The sequence below is a fragment of the Anarhichas minor genome, unplaced genomic scaffold (assembly GCF_050575085.1).
Source record: "Anarhichas minor isolate MPS153535 unplaced genomic scaffold, ASM5057508v1 ptg000043l, whole genome shotgun sequence".
NCBI lineage: Eukaryota > Metazoa > Chordata > Actinopteri > Perciformes > Anarhichadidae > Anarhichas > Anarhichas minor.
Genome location: NW_027466489.1, coordinates 3,888,525 through 3,907,798, shown reverse-complemented (window position 1 = coordinate 3,907,798; position 19,274 = coordinate 3,888,525). Strand labels below are relative to the sequence as shown.

Sequence of the window (19,274 nt, the reverse complement as noted above, 5' to 3'; positions counted from 1 at the left end):
AAATTTTGATAGAAACCCTTTGTGCACTTAATCAGCTGACACTGGTTCTTGATTGTTGTTGCCCTGATGTGCTAAGAAGCATGTCCAGATTGTCCTTCACTCATACTGACTGATCCCAGTGTAAATATCCGTGCTGCAGCCTACACTGCCACCTTGAGGCTGACTTACGGGCTTTCATCCTCCTCATTTCAGTCTCCTGTTTAATGTTGCACGGACAGCAACCTGCAAAATTACGTCTAGGCAGGAAATTGCGGTATTATCTTTACCACATGTTTAGCACCACACCCAGCTGTTTGGTATTCAACCTGGAATATCTTGCAGTGATGTGGCATGAAAACGACGTCCAGAGTGACAATCTGCACTGCCACCAAGTCAAGCCTCCAGGAGTGTTGCTTGTTATTGAGTTACTGTATTATCTTGCACCTTGAGGTTTCCTCAAGTAGAAATGGCTTTGAGTCCGGTCAGCAGCAGACAGTAATGATAGGCTTGTTAAAAGGCAACGTGCCTTCTGCCAACAAACATAAACACATGTGGTCAAGCAGTCCTCCCTACATAGCCTTTCATTTTCACTCGGTTGCAATCACACAGTGAAAAAGTGACATTATTATTTATTTTTCTTTTCATGCTGTTTTAAAAAAAAAAAATCTTACTCCCCTTTACTCTCTGGTCTTTCAGTGTGTAGCAGTGCGCCAGTGAGCATGAAGATCAAGCCGCTGAACCAGACAGCACTGATGGTGAGCTGGGAGCGCCCTCTGGCCGTTTACCACCCACCCATCACCAGCTACATGGTCTCCTACGGCTGGGTGAAACGGGATGTTGCTGACGAAAAGACCTTCACCAAGACTGGGGACCAGAGCATGGTGTGTATGATTGTATTATCAGCTGCCACTAACAACTGCCCCTACCATACCAAAGCCGTTTCTCAGACTTGTCGTCATGGATATAGTTTAAACAGCTCTGATTGGTTTGCAGAGCCTCTGATGTATCCGGCCGGATCAGAGGGTGGCTGGATCAGTGACAGTGTGTATAGGAGGTGACAGGTTGTGATGAACTCTGCGCTCGGCTGTTGCTTGATATGAAGGGACCAGACAATCCCCTGTCACTCACCTGTCTGAAAATAGACACGCAGGACCGTCGCACACATTGACAAGTTTAACTGATATATATGTAATGTGTTGGCAAATGTGCCTGTGGCCTCCTCGTTTCACTTTATGCATTTTCCATTTATTCATTTCCTGTCAGTATAGGCTCAGAGATAATGTAGAGCAAAATATATCAGACACAGCAATACAAACCAAATATTGTAGGGATATATATGGGGTGCATAAACTATTGGCAGATAATGGTAAATTGATATCATTATCTGATCAATACACTACAAAACAATCTAGTTTACAGGAGCAAATAGTTGATGAAACAGAGCTATTCTTTGTTTTTGTTGCATTAGCAATAGTGATGCCAGTTAGATTTGATTAGGTCAGAACTATGGAACATCAAATCATCCATCTTTGCTCACTACATCTTAGCATTTCTTACCCTCACGTGTGCATTAACTAAAGGTTATGATTTTGTTTTCTAAAACGCAAATGGGAAATTGTCGTTTGTGCTATCGGTATTGGCGATGAGAAGTAGGTAATTATTGGTAATGACTGGGGAAAAAAATCCATATTGTGCAACCCCAAAGTGTTTTTTTTATTATCATTTTTTAACATTTTGAACATTTTAATAAATCCATTCTGTTTTCAAGCATTGGAAGCAGCTTTTTGAAGACAAACCGTCATCTTTTAGCAACCAACGCAGGCAACTGTCCTCGTGTAGTCCTTTAGATCTCAGTGAAGTTTTTGACACCAGTGATCACACAATTCTGCTTGTGTGCCTTAAACATTGAGCTACCACATCATTCCTTCCTGTATCCCTCCAAGACAACATTCACTGTCTCCACAGAAATATATCCTCCCCCCTGCTGGAGGTTACACCTACAGGGCTGTTCTTTTTCCACACTACATATTTTTCTCCCCGGTCACATATCCTTCCATTTGAGGGAATCCAACACCCAGCTGTGCATCTCTTTTAAAGCCCACTGACCCCCAGCTGTCTTGACAGTCTGCATGACTAACTCTTTAGACATAAACAGTGCAGGGGCAAAACACTCGCCCACTGGTTCAGAGACTTGGGATCAGTTCCCTTGTGGCAGTACTACCTCCAGCATGCGTTTCAGTAAACACAGTTGTCATTGTCATTTGTGGGAAGCCGGTGAGGGATCATGCAACGTTGCTGCACTATTGACTACTACTGGTTTATTGGAGCAACTGCACAAAGGAGGTGGGACGTAAAGGGATAGATGTAAACCTTTGCACGTATTTCCTCCTCCCTTCCTTCTAATGTTTAGAAACTAGCTAATGCATTAGCTAATAACCCCTTCCACCCATTAATGTGTTTGGCTTACTTTACTTGGATGTTTAACCTTCACTGCGTAGGATGGTGTGTTACAGTTTGACAGTAAAAAGCTGTTTTCAAGATGCAATTTGTGGTCCAAAATGCAACTTGCATACAGATACACTGAGGATGGGCCTATGGGCATAGATGGGCATAAGTAAAGCCATCTGCAAAGTGCACCACACAATTACTTTTGGCAGGAAATTAGGTTTTAAACTGCATCGAACTCGTTGGTCATACACTGACAGAACAGTGGCTTGGCATTGTATGTTTTCAACGTGGCCAGTATAAATTAACAGCATCCGCAGTTTGACATTTTTCATTTACCCATTTAAACGTTATTTACAACATGTTTGCAAGTGGTCTTAAGTGTATACGTATGTGCATCTTTTATTTTGCAGAAAGCCGTCATCACTAATGTGTCCCCTGACGTCCTGTACCTGTTCAGAGTGCAGGCAGTGTGTCATCATGACCTGCGCAGTGATTTCAGTCAAACTCTGCTCTTCAGAGGTACCTGGTCAAAACCCTCCAGCCATCGAGTCATTAGTTATTCTTGAAGAAGAACTCATTTTGACGCATGAAATGTATTTTTAAGTGCTTGCTTTTGTTTTCCAGCTAATACAACAAGAATATTTGAAGGGTCTCGTATTGTGAAGACTGGGATGGTGAGTTGACCAGAAGGTGGCAGTGAAAATGTGTTTTTGTATGTTAGTAACAATCTGCATGCCAGGAGGCATAAAAGGCAATGATGAACATTCGTGTGGTTCTGTTGGATAACCACTTTTTCTCTGCCTTTATCTGTCAGCCCACAATTTCTCCAGCGTCCTCGGCAGACATGGCTCCCATCAGCTCTGGTTCCTCCACTTGGACGTCCTCTGGCATCCACTTCTCCATTGTCTCTATGGCAACGGGGATGGGCCCCTCCTCTAGTGGCAGCCAGGCCACAGTGGCATCAGTGGTGACGAGCACCTTGCTGGCAGGCTTGGGCGTGGGCGGAGGGGTCATCTCTTCTTTGCCCAGCTCTGTTTGGCCCACAAAAGCACCCCGAGCCACGCAGAATCCCACCCGTCCATCCATCCCGCCTGCAAAGTCCAGCACCGAGCAGGCAGCGCCCCAGGGCTCCGAGACAGACACTCCGTCTGAGGAGAAGCAGGCTGCACATGAGGATGACGAGGAGAAGGAGGGGGAGAGAGAAGGAGAGCAGGAGGAGGGAGAGGATGAGAAGAAGAGAAAGAACAAGACTGCACCTGATAATGAGGAAAAGCAAGCCAACAGCACTGTGGTCAAAGAGCCTTTAATCCCCACCCCCGCATCCACAGCCAAAGAGAAAGGAGAAGGGAAGCCTACAGTCAAAGGCACCACGGTACCCTCAAGCACTGGTGGCGATCAGTTGGTCAACGTAGAGAAGAATCCCACAGATGTAAATGCATTCTCCACTGCGGAGCCTCGTAATGACACTGCCGAGATGCAGATTCCCCACAGCTCCACACTGTCTCCAAAGATTAGTAGTGATGGCAAGAGTCTCTGGCCTTTCTCCGTCCACACCGGTGAGCAGACCTCACAGATATGACACAATATGACTTGCTGTAGCTTCCCAATCAGACACATCCTCCTTTTGAATTTGCTGCAAGGCTCTTCTCCTTGTTATCAGCTATCATACGAGGAAAGGCCTCTCCCCAAAGCAGAAATCTGTAATCACTACCAAAGGTTATGGAGCCCGATGTAGCATAACAAATACATTGATTTAAGACAGTGACTGCACTGGTTACCATTTTAGTCAAAGATAAAGCTCCAGGCTTTTGTGTCACTACAACAAAGAGGCCTGAAGGCAGGAATAAACCATCTGCCATCGGGGATTCTGCCTCCAGGAATCCCTTTCAGCATATTTTGAAAGAGTTTGCTTCGAGAGAGAGAGCATTCTCAAGATTGTTTTTGCCAGATGTTGTACCCTCACAATATTAGATGTCAGTGATAATGTTAGTGGGATTTAACATGATAGACCGATGGGTTTATTATTCATCATAGGTTTATTTTGTATTAATATTAAGCTCAGACCAGGCTCAGGTTGACATTCGATATATAATGAAGTATGGTGAAAATTAAAGCCCCTATGAGAAGAATTAAAACATTTCTGACTACTCCCAGTGGTAGCTTCAAAAAAGACACTTTGGCAGACTCCGTTCATGGATCTGACCTGGAGATACAGAATAAAGGACTAAAAACAACACAGAATCTTACCTAATTTCAAACATGCTATAATTTAATAGAGATCCTGCACATAGGCACTTTAAAGTTGGCAAATGAGCTGCTGTAATTCAGTCAAATATTTATTTTTAGACATGTATTTATGTGCCTGTATTACATTCCAGACGGGACCATCTTGTCCAACGTGACCCGAACCCCTCACCCGGGTATGGGCAGGATGGTGTGGATCGTCCCCTTGGTTGTGGTGTCTGCTCTCACTCTGCTGTGCCTCATAATGCTGCTGATAGTGATGGTCTACTGGAGGTGAGTTCAGTGTATCTCATTCCAGATGGGACGTTGTAGGTCTTAAAGTTTGGTAGAACCGTAAAATCAATCAAGTTTTATTTCTATAGCACCTTTCAAACAAATCAACTCAAAGTGCTTCACAAATGATTGACGAGACGAAAATGGAGAGAAGATGAAGAGACGAATGAGCAATAATAACAAAAACCATAAAAGTTTTAGTTTCTGTTTAAAAATATTGATATTTTCAGGTTCTCTTAATTCTCCTGAAAGCTCTTTCAACAGTTTGGAGCATAGTGGGACAACAGATGAAAAATAGCCTCTTGGCTAACTCATTTACAGCAGTGTTTTTATTAATGTGCTCTGTCCCTTATCAAATAAACCAATAAATAAAGTGACTAAAAGCAGCATCATCAAATATATTTTTCTGCTTTGTGGAACAGCTTAAAGATAGAAACCAGAGGATCTGAGGGGCCTTACAGGTTCATAAACTGAAAGCATTTCTGGTGCAAGCCCATGTAGTGAAAAAGAACCAATACAAATACTAACGGGTAACCAGTGTAAAGATGTTTAAATAGGCGTCACATGTGCTCTGTCATTACATGAAGTGCTCATACATACAAAAATGTCTCATCTTGCTAAGGGTGTCACTGATGCCTCCCTCAGTGGTATTAAAAACTAGCTGCCCTATAACCCACACTGACCCCTCCCATGAATCTCACATGTCAGGTTAAGTGACAAGCCTGCATGCGTGTCTGGATCTTCCAGTCAGTCTGCTCCACTTTAAGACCCGTCTAGTTTGGATGTGTCTGTTCTATGCACATGCATGCATGAGTGCGCATCAATCTCAAACAGTCTGGTAGCGAGACTGCTTTCATGCCTTGGTGTCGTACATCAGGCCCATCACCCACCTGGGTGAGAGGGGTCAGGAGACCTGAAGGGCCTGGCAGAGCCAGCAGGGGTCCCAGCTGTGTCTTCATCTGCTGGGCTAATTTCCAGCATTGCTATTGGAGCCCCAGTAATTACATCTACCAGGCCATTGGCACATGTGGGATGGTTGATGAGTTACAAATAGCACTATGGGCCATATCCTCAGCTGGTCTCATGCATATTTACTGCCTACAAAGGGTCTGTTTCTAGTTGGGGGGCATTTTCTTTATTTACAGCCTGAGATTTATTTATTCGTGAAATGTGTTAGATGCATTTCATGAATTATTTCTACAATGACAGTTTTCTAAGTGTGAGATCACTGCAGCAAATGATATGGGCCAACAAAACCTTACTGTCGCATGTTGTGGTGTCAGATAATATAGGAGCGTGGTATAAATAACAGCCTGGTTATCAGCTCCATAGAGGTGTTCAAAAACAGACCGTGGAAAACAGGACGACTGTAGCCGACTCAGTCAGTGGATATAGATTACTGAGAGTCGTGGTATTTGAGTAGAAGAGCAGGGGCAGCTTTGAGATTAGAAATGCCCATCACAGCTGTTATTGTGACAACTCTTGACAGTTCACAGACAATGCCTGCTTCCTCTGGGGAAAAGACCATGGTGACAGATGAAATCAACACATTCACACTCTTCACTCTCCTCTGTGTAGCCTCTCTTGGGGACCGTGCAGCTATTAAAGCCAGATGTTTTGGTCACTAACAACTTAATACCACAATCCATTTTGTCTAAATTTCTTTGTTCAAAATGTGATCCGTTGACCATCTTTTGAAGATGAATGTCTTATTTTTAGCTTGTTCCTTTTCACAGTTAGTCTTAGGTTATGTCTACAATGGAATTAATTGCTGGCCTTACAGTGCACATCTGGAAGCCTCAGAGGCTTGAGGTGTTTGTTGAAAACCTCCAGATGTTCATCTGAGAAAAACAAATCCCATTTTGTGTTGGTGACTCAGTGCTGCTGACACCGGTGTTGAATGGGATGCATCTCTCCACTGACATCTATTCAGAAAGCCTATTTCATCCCAGTCGCGTTCCCCCAAAGCAAATTGTTCCTTTGAGATCATGGAAGAGAATCGGAGAGGGGGTGTCGACTGTTAGCCGCACCACATCTGCACCCACAGGGGGCCATTGGATTGGGAGGCTGTGACGCAAGCCGGATGGGGGGCTCTCCTCCCTTTCTGTTTTTCACCCTCCCCTCTCAGTCTTTCTCTCTTTCTCTCTCTCTTTCTATATCTTTTAAATACAGTGCAGCCATTTTTATATTTTTCTCTCTATGCATTGCTTTACACCTCTTGAAGAATGACAAGCATCTGCTCCCTCCTCTGCATCAAGTACAGGTAGGATTAAACCTGGGAAAGAGTCGTGTACAATGTATGTACAATGTATTCATTGTGTGTGAATAAAGGGGGGGGGGAGGAGGCTGTGCAAGTTCAGGACCTTAAAATGCATCACTTACAGACGGTCTGTTTTTCAGGAGCTTTCTTATTTATTTATACTATTTAGACAACATCTCACTAATTATTAAAGAATTTTTATTTATTTTTTTGTGCTTAATTGAGGAAGGACATCTTCAATGTGGAATGTTTTAGCCAGTTAAGTTAGATATTCTCTAAAAAGCATGGCTGACTTCAGCCTATCTGCATTCAGCATTGATATGACACGTTTTACACTTTTTCAGTCTGTGAACTGTGTAAAATTGGAAAGGGAATATGCAAGAAGCGGCACAGACATTTTGTCTTTCGAAACAAGAGGAATTACCCCCATGGATAAGTAACGGATGTCAAAAGTTTCACCTGGTCACATTGAGCAGCATCTGCTGGCAGCAATCACGCACATTTTCTCCAGAAAATTGACTTGGAGTTGATTTTGCTGTCCTCGAGTGGAGTGGGATTTCTTGAAAGAGGTGTATGTTGACCTGAAGAGAGAGTCTGTGTTTGGAAAAGTTGTCTTCAGTTTGAGTAAAGAGTTAAAATTTGCCGCTGTACTGTGTCGCTGTAAGTTGTTTACCTTTCCCCCCGTAGTCGGCTCAGACTGTTTCCAGGAGCTGCTCTGTGTGCGATCAGCTGTGTCCCACTCACTCTGGGGTTTTCATTAGCCGTTTCCCGCCGGTCCCGACCGTGTCATTCTACAGTATTCAACTTGTAGATGATGTTGTTGACAGACCAGGCTCTGAAAACAATGTGATAAGGACTCCCTAATAGACTTTACTGTGGCATATCAGTGTTCCTCTCTCTGTGTCCCTGTAGGAGATTTTTCCAAACAGCTCACTTCTATGTGGAGGAAAGCAGCTCTCCACGGGTGGTGGCCAATGAGAATATACCAATCATCCCTATACCAGGTAAGCCGTATTTCTGTCATTATATTGATCAGTGATTCCCAACCAATGGTACTTGTATTATATAGTACCTGTGTGGTACTTGTGTCCTCCAGGGGGTATACTGCAGTTGCTTTGCAGATTATGTAATAGCTGAAGAAATTGGAGCAAATAGAGATTACAACTGGAATACATCAGAATGCATCCTCGTATGAATAGTAAAAACAAGTTTGTTGAAAGTAATGGATAGATGTTTAAACCAGCTAGCTAAAAGGGCTGGAATAAATAAACAGATGAAATAGTAAGCTTAAACTAATGGATGCAAATTTGAGAAAGTCAGTTTACGTAAGTTTCATTTGACAGGACTGTGGGTGTACATGGACAAAAAAAGATTATTATTATTAGTTATTTTTTCAAAAAAAAGTTGTAAGACTGAAACTGAGTCCAAAAACTGTAAAAGTAATGTTGATTTACTTGAAGTGATGTATGGTTGTTGGTAAAGGACATATCCACAAACCGCCATGAACTGTTTTCAAATGGTTTTCTCTATTACCTTGATGTCTTGCACAGTTTCTGTTCATTTACATGTGAAATGACTCTGAGAGCACCTCTGCAGGAATCGTATAACTGGCTTTAAGTTGCGTTTAATGTCCCAGGCAGCAGTGCAGTGGCAGCTAGTCGATATTAGACTTTACGACTTTCACAGCTCGGGGACATTTCCAGGCTGTGATATCACAGTTAAAGAGCGCAGTTGATGCCAGTATTGACTCCACATTCATTAGGCTTTTATTGCTTGTCTTTTTCATTCTTTGTGCCTTTCTTTATTCTTTCCCTTTTCTTTCTGTCTGCTTTCAGACATCGAAACTATGGCAATTTTTCTTACAGCACATATGTTCTGCATGACTGCCCATGTGCTTGATTGAAGTTGAAAATGTGCAAGAACATTAATTTCATAGAAGAGTGGCTTCACGGGCTCAGAATTTGCATCACTTATCTTCATGGATATTTGTAGAAATATAGTTTTAAGGGCAAAATGACAGAATGGCTCCGCTGGTAAAAGCATCTCTACTGCACATAGCACTATGGGACATGCAAGAATACATGCGAACATATCTCTGTACAGTTTAATATCCCGTCAAGAAAAATTGAGCCTAATCAGCCTTACTTCATTTCAATTTGTAGCCCCTAAAGCCACATCTCAACCAGAACCATTCAGAGGGAACTGGTTAGCCTGATAAGTGACTCTTGACACTAATAGAGAGGGCATTTTGATAAATGACCAGATTAACAATCCAGACTTCACCTTTACGCTGTAACCACTGAGGCAAGCAAGAGCCCCAGCTGCAAGGGTGTATTAGTTAAGACATTTGCCAGTATCGGCAGCAATGACAGCTGGGTCCCCTGTTCTATTGTCCCAATGTGATGGTGACCAGCCTTGTCAAAGAACCCTCGTGTGTGATTTGGGGCTGATTTGACTCAGATGAGACAGATGCTCCCGCCTATAAATGCTCAAAATACCAAATCTCAATATTTGTGATAGAGGTCAGTCAGTTAAAACACCACAGACATCTTTTTTTTATTATCTTTTCTTTTGAATTGAATTTTTACATTTTTGCCTGGTTGCAATAATAAAAAAAAGATCATCACATCGGTTACCAAGTATTGCAAACACATTCACGTGTGTACACACATTCTCGGAATAGATGGTGGCTAGAAACAAAGCCTAGTAATGCACTACGAACCACACACACACACACACACACACACACACACACACACACACACACACACACACACAGTAATGGGTACTTTGCTAACTGTTCTGTTTGTTCTGCAGACGACATGGACGCCATCCCCGTTAAGCAGTTTATTAAACACATCATGGAGCTCTACAAGAACAACCTGCAAGGTTTTTCTGAGGACTTTGAGGTATACTTTCAACCCCACTCCAATAATTATTTGTTTTGATGCATTGTTAACCTTTCTTATACAGCTAATGGTGGTTTTACATTGGAGTTCGGTTCCGTTGGTCCGTACAAAGCAAAAGAAATAGACAGTATATTAAGTCTTGCAGCACTTGACTGCACCGTAGGTGTTCATTTATGTTCTCGGGGGTCTCAAAGAGCTCATACAGAAACAATTGACAATGAGCATTGTCATAAATAATGTATCATGCATCTCACTCAATCTTTAGTGGCTGGGTAGCTTTCTTCACAGTTCACAATCAGCAGATGATTTAATCATCTAAAATGAACTATTATGGAGCTGAATCCAGGCCAGTAGTGATGGTTTGAACTAAAAATGAGTGAAGAAAAAGTTTTTTTTGTTAAATATAACAAAAAAATTTCAGTTCTGGAATTGTTTTGAATACAATATTTATTTTCATTTTTCATTTTCATATATATTTTGATATTTGAGGTCTTATATTTTTCAGTTGCATATTTAATATTTTCAGATTCAGATCTTATTTTAATGTGGTTGAGGAAGGTCCTCAGCCTTCTTTGTTATGCTGTCACTCATGATTACACGCCCCTCTCAGTTGATGCCACACACCCCCCCCACCCCCACCCCCCACGCCAGATCAAGGTCAAAAGTCTGAAACTAAAAAATATACAATCTGAAACTGAAAAAAAGATTTGAAACTGAAAAAATAAGATTTGAAACTGTAATAAGAATAAGATATAGCATGTCACAGAGCTATGGTGACCTTCAGGTAATGTGAAAACATGAAAGACCCTGTCTGGAGCGAGTGTTTGGTTTGTCTGTTCTGGGCTACTGTAGAAACATGGCGGTGCAACGAAAACACACCGATTCTTAGTCTCAGGTGATTATACGGTACATAGTCATGGCTAATTTAATCCATATCCGCTACTTGACACCCCTTAATCCTACACACTGGACCTCTAACGAACCGAACGGGCAGGTGCACATATTAGTTTGAACTGAACCAAACGTGTTCGGTGTGAAAGCACCATACAATTTTCTGTGGTTCAGTAAGTACTGATTGACCACACAGCGCTGTTCATCTCTCCCTCTACTATGAACACATTGTCTGCGAGTGGGCCTCGTTCTGAACAGTGGTTGGAGATTATTTTATGCATGCGTTTGTGTGCAGGGTTACTACTTTGGAGCAGATGGTTGTGAAAGAGACAGAGAGAAAGATCAAGAGAGACTGAGGTTAATTACAGAAGGTCTGTCTGCTGGTTGACTGGATGGGAACACATTCTCTGTGTAACCAGGTTAAGGAGCAAGGCCCCCAGAAGATTCCTTCTAATTGGGGTCATTTGATGTGAAGCACGTGTGCATGATTTTCAAATGCATCGCAATGAAGCTCTGTTGGAAAATGATTGTTTGATTTTAGGGGTGGATGGGTGCAGTGTAGTGAAGAAGAGGAGATGAGGGCTGTCTTGCTGGAGGCCTGAGCTCCACTCCCAGTGGCAGAAAGCATCTGCTCCGCTGAAGTGTCCTTGACCGAGACACTGAATCCCCGCCAGTGGTTCTGCTTTGCACTTTATCCTCAGCTCCTTATGCAGGAAGCAAGTTTGAAAGAAGAAACCTGTCCCTTTTGAATAGAAATCTGAGAGGTTTTACTTGGTTTCTGTAAAATCACTGTAACAGTTAGCGAGGGTAATTCCATTACATCTTTTCTGCTTGTTTAATAAAATCCATCTCCGTGTATCTTCCCCCTCTCCAGGAGGTCCAACGCTCCACAGCAGACCTGAAAATCACTGCAGAACACTCGAATCATCCCGAGAACAAACACAAAAACAGATACATCAACATTGTGGCCTGTGAGTCAGCTGTAAAATCTGATTATGATGTCGACTGCTGCACAATCCAATAATCTGTTTATAACATGTTGTCATTCTTTTAGTAATCCAAAAATAATATATATCAATTCTCTCCCTAGATGACCACAGCAGGGTGAAATTACGAGCTCTGGCGGGGAAAGATGCCAAACATTCGGATTACATCAATGCCAACTACGTGGATGTGAGTGACTCGTTTTTCCTCATGAAGCTCCTAGTTTTTGTGTTAAAAAGATTGTGAAATTCATCTGCATGGTTCTGTCCTGTGTCATGTGGCCTGTGCTAAACGGGGATAAATGCTGACTCCTTTTTTTAAAATATTGATTCGGGTAACAAAATCATATCAGCGACAGACGGAGCAATACAAATGGTGTATCTATTTGAAGAATATTGATTAATGTATGAACATTTACAATCTCTGTCAGCTGAAGGAGTAGATTTCATGACCTACCTGTGTCAGTAAACCAGTCCTATCAGCGATATCGGTGGTTGTGGGTAAGTCGTAGAATATTGATTGCATCTTACCAGTAAACGTATCCCACCACTCTCCTGTTTCAGGGCTACAACCGGCCCAGAGCTTATATAGCTGCTCAGGGTCCTCTCAAGTCTACATTCGAGGACTTTTGGAGGATGGTGTGGGAGCAGAACACAGGAATCATTGTCATGATCACAAACCTGGTGGAGAAAGGGAGAGTAGGTTCATTTTTCATGTTATTTGCAGAAGTAAAAAAATACAAAACAAATCCCTTACTGTATTTGGTACATCATTCATTGTGTCTGTTGTGTCCTTCAGAGGAAATGTGACCAGTATTGGCCAACAGAGAACAGCGAGCAGTACGGAAACATTGTGGTGATGCCGAAAAGCACCAAAGTGCACGCCTGCTACACGCTGCGGCGTTTCCTTATAAGGAACACTAAAGTAAAAAAGGTAACTAAAAGTCAGACTCTGTTTTGTTTGAACTAGATTTCACTTATTTTATCAGGTTGCATCAGATATTCGTTACCAGGTTTGTGTGTGAAGTCCTCTGATTTACTGAGTTGCACCATTAAAATGTATGAATGTCCCAGCTAGTAAAGACTTCAGTCATTTGTAAATAGTTTGCTAGAAAACATCAGTGATACTATCCAATCAAAAGCAATCAACTAAGTAAACAGGAAGTCTCTGTTGTATCACAGGGCGCAGCATTTCTATGGTATGTAAACACAGTTATAACTAAGCTAAGTCAGTATATAAAACAGCTAATGCTGGGAACATGGTAATACCTTCCATGTACAGTAAATGAATAGTCTGCATTGTACGCTCACCGTGGTCACACATCTGCTCTCATGTTCCAGGGTCAGAAGGGGAACCCAAAAGGGAAGCTAAATGAGCGCATCATTGTCCAGTATCACTACACGCAGTGGCCTGACATGGGAGTACCAGAGTACACCCTCCCCGTCCTCACCTTTATCAACCGCTCATCAGCGGCTCGCGCTGCAGACATGGGCCCTGTCCTGGTGCACTGCAGGTACGGTGCTTACCGTGTTACCCAGCTCCTGTGCTAAATGAATGTTACTTATGAGAGTCTCTCAAATGTGCTGACTTCGTTAACAGCTCCCTCTATGGGCATGCCATTATGCTCATATTGCTTTATGCTCTGCTCCTCAGTGCAGGGGTTGGGCGCACAGGAACATACATTGTCATTGACAGCATGCTACAACAGATCAAGGACAAAAGCACAGTCAGCGTCCTGGATTTTCTCAAACATATCCGCACACAACGCAACTACCTAGTTCAGACTGAGGTAAGAACCCCGAAATCATCCCTTATTTTGTGAAACTGGATTCCTTCTTTTACATTAGAAAGGTCACTTGTGATTAAAGAGAGTTATGTAAGCTGTTCAGTGTGATACTGTAGGCTTAAGTTTAGCCTTCCAAATTCCAAACTGTTGTTAATTCTAATCCAATAGTTTAGTTTAGTTACTTCAAATTATGAATACAAAATATAATCAACTACTGAGTCATTATTATAGATTAAACTACATAAACAGTATATAAAGTAATGACAATGAAGAAGGCAGAGTGACTCTGCCCTGTGACAAACTACTGGAAATAAATCAAAATGACCTACAATAAAATGCTGGATGAAATAAAATAATATAATAGCATGTTGAGTTTTAAAAATGTATTGTTTTTTTTCACAGGGTTATATATAGATTTAGTTTTTGTTATTATCTTGTCACAAAGATACATGTATGTATTTCAAACACTTTTCCGTCTCAATGTCCTCGGTCTCCTCTCAGGAACAGTATGTTTTCATCCACGATGCTCTGATGGAGACCATCATGAGTAAAGACACAGAGGTGCCCGCCTGGCAGCTGCATAGTTATGTCAACAGCATCCTCACGCCCAACTCGACAGGCCGCACACTGCTGGAGAAGCAGTTCAGGGTGAGTAGATCTCCTGGGAGTGTCACTGGTACGTTTAGACGAGCTGTCACCATCTGCAGCGGCACCACCGCCAGCTGAAATCAAGGCTGTCTCTGGATCAGAAGCTTGTTAGCAACGGTGCACGGTGGCTTTCCAGTTTGGGGCGTGAATAGATTGAAAGCGTCTCTGATGTTGACTATATTAAAGTCATGTCTGTCACCCTGCCGCCTAATGCAAAGCTTGATGAATCATCAGGAGAGGGAAACTAATTGCTCGCACATAATTTCACTTCCTGCCGATCCTCACATGCTCATTGTGAAAAAGACTAAATCCTGGCTGTTAAACGACATTGTATCTTATGATTTTAATGTCCAGTGACTCAGGACTGTGATGATCTGGTCTTTGCTTTCTGTCTCACCAGCTGTTGACTCAGTGCAACGCACGCTTTGTGGAGTGCTTTAGTGCCCACAAAGACTGCAACAAGGAGAAGAACCGCAATTCCTCAGTGGTTCCCTGTGAGTATCTTATCTCTTACCACGGCGCTGTGGAGCTGAGGATTTCGAGAACCGAGGTCATGTTGAACATGTTAAGCCGCTGGAGTTTGCATTCATTGGTTGTAATGAGTTTACATAGAAGGCTATTGGGGCTGCTGTCCTGAAAATAGTCATACAAAATAGTCACACTAAATTGATAATAATAAATAAAATGCGGACACCATTAAAAGCATGTCTACAAATAATCTTGTCTGTGTTTGCTACTTTTCTTTCATTTTATAAATGTAAGAAAATAAGACTCAGCGTTTCCTAATGTCGTATTTTCACATCTTCCCGTTTTTCAGTCTGTAAATTATTAAAGACAATTCTTGTTCCGAAATTAGAATCTATTTCCATAAGCCTATAAGTTTATCTTTCTTTGGCTTCTCTGCGCCCTGGCAGGGAAAGGGACTTACTTGTTGCTATAGCAACAGCGAGGACTAGTAATGAATGTCTGCATTATCAGCCGGTGCGATACAATAGAAGCCCGGGTTTGTGATTTTAAAGTGTTTTTTTTCTATCTCTGCCTCTTTTCAGCGGAGCGAGCAAGGGTTGGACTCACCACTCTGCCTGGAATGAAAGGAACAGATTACATTAATGCGTCCTACGTAATGGTACGGTGTGATAGTCCAGCTTCATCATCCTTGCTCACTTTTTTCTTTCTTTTTTTTTTTTTTTTTATTGAAGAAGTTTATTCTCAGGTCTTACAAATATTGATGAAAATTTCATAGAAAACGATCAGTTAAAGTCTGTCAGCTTTTACAGTCATCCATCGGTATGAAGGCTCCGAGCTTTAGAAATGCTAACAGCTCACATCTGTCACCTCAGGGTTACTTCAGGAGTAATGAGTTCATCGTTACCCAGCATCCTTTGCCCCACACCACCACAGACTTCTGGAGGATGATTTGGGACCATAACGCTCAGATTATTGTCATGTTGCCTGACAACCAGGGCCTGGTAAGTTACCCTGAAACATAACAATGGACTTGTGTTCTTTATTTTTTTTTTTGTTTTATTTGCCCATTAGATCTAGAATGACTAATTAAGGGCAAAACTGTAATGTAGTTTACAAACAGACGAAAAGCATGATGACAGCTAAACCAGTGAAACAAAGAATTAGCTATAGAGTTGATGAACCTGCAACAGACTTTGTTTGACTCGTCTTTCTTTCTTTGCAGGCTGAGGATGAATTTGTCTACTGGCCGAGTCGGGAGGAGGCCATGAACTGCATCGCCTTCACTGTCACACTCATCAGTAAGGACAGACTGTGCCTCTCCAATGAGGAGCAGATCATCATCCACGACTTCATCCTCGAGGCCACACAGGTACCTGGAGCTCTGCTTCGTCTCATGGCCGTACTTAGTCAGGTGTTCTCGGCCATTCCTGGTGTTTTTCATTGCAATGTCATGTCATGTGTGTATGAGTGACACTCCGACTCCTCTGTGTCACAGGACGACTACGTTCTGGAGGTGAGACATTTTCAGTGCCCTAAATGGCCCAACCCCGATGCTCCTCTAAGCAGCACCTTTGAGCTCATCAGTGTCATCAAGGAGGAGGCCATGACTCGAGATGGCCCCACCATCGTGCATGATGAGTAAGTTTGTGTTCATCTCGACGCTGGTATTTTTTTCGCTTTGTGAGTCTAGGTGTGGTCTATTGGCCTCCATTGGGCTCCCCACTTTACGGCCCTGGTCACATTTGGTATGTTCTCATGGCTAGGTGGTGTAGTGTTTGCACTAGTAGGATGGAAAACAAGCCACTCAATGTGGAGTGCTCTCCATTGCGTGAGGTTTGAGAGTCCTCTGGTGTATGCCAGCACTGACAATCTACAGGCATCTACCGAGATAACCAAAAGTACCAATCTGACGTCTCTTAGAAACCAGGCTGTTCTCAGCTGATGTCTTTCCTGCAGACCTCTGTGCCTTCAGCACATCAGCTGATGTTAGTGAAAACATCAGCCAATGGAATAGTCTCCGACACTGAAGGCCCCCTGATAATCAATCACACTTCATCCCTCACTTCTCCCCACCTACTTACACCAGATGCTAATGTGATGGGAAGCTAATTGCTAACAATCTGCGTGGAAGTGTCTGCTTACCTCAGACATTTTATCCTCTTCATACACTGTGGTGTAACTTATCGACAATTACTTGTTTGTTACAGAAGATATTATTACTTCAGTCTGCAGTTAGTTAATGATGATGGGATCTAAACACTAAAACTACACACAAGAAAGCAGAGTCAAACTAAGGATTTAGTAGGTGTGATGTAACATTGTTTAGGAACACCTGAACAGGAATACCGTTTAGTCCACAGAGCTGATTTTGAACATTTGCACACAGGTACGGAGCTGTGTCAGCAGGCATGCTCTGCGCTCTCACCACACTGTCCCAGCAGCTGGAGAACGAAGGGGTGGTCGACATCTATCAGGTGGCGAAGATGATCAATCTCATGAGGCCGGGAGTCTTCACTGATATCGTAAGTTCAAGTTCATCAGATGATAATATATCAATTTTGTGTTTAAAGCTTGCTCTCGAGTGGCCATCAAATGGAATTAATACGGCTTTAAGCAACATTTAAGGCTGCATTGGTCAATTTCTCGTCACCAGCAGGCAGAAAAAAACACAGCACAGCAACCACCAGCACTAGCTTCTGTTTTTTATTGCTGACATGTTAGCAAACAAGCCCACCAGTTTTTCGTTTCATCAAGATTTGACTAAACTCTCTGGGGCTTCAGCTGCGAAATGCTCCACTGTGTTCACCGGGCACTTGGTAACTTTCTCTTCTTCCATTCAGTGCCGGGTAGGTAGCGGTAGTTTTTCCGACAGTCTAGCGGAGGTCAGTGAGTTTGGTTCACACCAAACCATAAAGTAACGTGGATGTAAAACCAAAACAATGAGTTAAAGGAGACCCAAAGGTTCCAGAGAGGTGCAGAGTTGGGTTCATCACCACCAGTGGCACCTTTCACATCACGTCATTTTAGTCAATGTTTGCGTCAACAATGTTGATTAACGCAGATTTGAAAGAAATGTCCGGGTTCTGTAACAGGATGTGATCTGTAATGTTAACCTATGGTGTGTTTGTGTTCTTGTGCACAGGAACAGTACCAGTACCTTTACAAAGCCATGCTCAGCCTGGTCAGTAACAGAGAGTTTTGCCTGAGCCCCCTGCACATGGACACTAATGGGGTGGTGGTGTTTGCAGACGAGTCGGACCCCGCCGAGAGCATGGAGTCGCTCGTCTGAGGAAGTTCTCACAGGCACTTGATTTGTAAAAACCCGAGAACTTTTCCGAGGCCTTTTTTTGCCAGACTATTGATTAAATGAATAACCTTATTACTTTTTATACTGATAAAAGTTTTTGATATTTATGTTTTTGTCCTTTATTTCTCGTTTTAAATGTTATCCTGCTGAGCGTTTGCACCCGTTTTAAGTTGACGTGAGGAAAAAGCAGCTCTGTCCAGTTTGCACTATACTATCAGTGTTACTGCCTGTATCCAGTGAGTGAAGACGTTTCACAGTTAAATGTTGGCATCACGACACAACCGAGATCTTTGGACCGCATTGAGACAAACCTGAAGCATGAAGACCAGGATAAGTTAAAGCGATCCACTAACAGTCATTTCTCAAAACAAAAAGCATCACATTACAACGTAGCCCAGCACGCATTTTGTCACTTTGTCACCTCAATAAAACAAACAGTTTTGAGGCTCCGCTCCACTTGGTTGAAGCTCTTTATCACATGCGAAGAGACTTTTTACCTGCTTAATATTCATATATTGTCCAAATATTTCACTGATGTCTTGTACAATGTACTTATTTTGTTAAAGTGTGTTACAACATCTAATGTGAACATGAATTTCTTTTGACAGGGATTCATATTGTTGCATTGTTTTGTAATATATATCTCCTGAATAGCCAACCAATGTTTTTTTTTCTTTTAGTGCGCTTGCCTTTTTGTCCGATAGCAGGGCGGAGGTTCATGTTTTATGAGATTGTCATGATGATTTCCAGCTTCTTAAACCTCAACTGTCAAAGTTCAACTGTTAACATGTGTAGTGGGTATCCGTAATGACACAGTACAATGTCTACATAAAGTATTCACCCGAAACAAACTTCCATGTTTTATAGTTTCACAACTTTAAATCGCAGTGGATGAAGTTATGATTTCTTTTTGTGTTGCCAATCAATAGAACAACAACAGAAATCTATTTCAATTCATTACAAATAGAAAAAACCCAAAGTTGATTAATTGGTAGTATTTACAGTGACTCTATGTAAACAGCTTTGTACATCTTGACATCCTTTCAAACTCAGTTTAAGGACTGTGAGTGAACAGCA

At 42.3% G+C, this 19,274-nt stretch overlaps 1 protein-coding gene across 2 annotated transcripts in view; it reads left to right on the top strand.

Moving 5' to 3' along the window:
* The window catches only part of ca16b (carbonic anhydrase XVI b), an 89,023-nt gene extending 70,844 nt beyond the window's left edge, over window positions 1–18,179 (top strand). The window contains exons 9-30 of one of the 2 annotated variants that reach the window (XM_076110997.1): window positions 676–860; window positions 2,838–2,946; window positions 3,052–3,101; window positions 3,242–3,983; window positions 4,806–4,944; window positions 7,169–7,207; window positions 8,117–8,208; window positions 10,022–10,113; window positions 11,879–11,975; window positions 12,095–12,177; window positions 12,552–12,686; window positions 12,787–12,921; window positions 13,329–13,501; window positions 13,642–13,777; window positions 14,276–14,422; window positions 14,823–14,916; window positions 15,472–15,548; window positions 15,763–15,891; window positions 16,113–16,259; window positions 16,386–16,528; window positions 17,277–17,412; window positions 18,033–18,179. In XM_076110997.1, coding sequence (XP_075967112.1) covers window positions 676–860; window positions 2,838–2,946; window positions 3,052–3,101; window positions 3,242–3,983; window positions 4,806–4,944; window positions 7,169–7,207; window positions 8,117–8,208; window positions 10,022–10,113; window positions 11,879–11,975; window positions 12,095–12,177; window positions 12,552–12,686; window positions 12,787–12,921; window positions 13,329–13,501; window positions 13,642–13,777; window positions 14,276–14,422; window positions 14,823–14,916; window positions 15,472–15,548; window positions 15,763–15,891; window positions 16,113–16,259; window positions 16,386–16,528; window positions 17,277–17,412; window positions 18,033–18,179 — 3,227 coding nt within the window. The remainder of the gene's footprint in view (window positions 1–675; window positions 861–2,837; window positions 2,947–3,051; window positions 3,102–3,241; window positions 3,984–4,805; window positions 4,945–7,168; window positions 7,208–8,116; window positions 8,209–10,021; window positions 10,114–11,878; window positions 11,976–12,094; window positions 12,178–12,551; window positions 12,687–12,786; window positions 12,922–13,328; window positions 13,502–13,641; window positions 13,778–14,275; window positions 14,423–14,822; window positions 14,917–15,471; window positions 15,549–15,762; window positions 15,892–16,112; window positions 16,260–16,385; window positions 16,529–17,276; window positions 17,413–18,032) is intronic. The other variant, XM_076110998.1, reaches the window with a different exon arrangement.
* The last annotated feature ends 1,095 nt before the right edge of the window (window positions 18,180–19,274 follow it).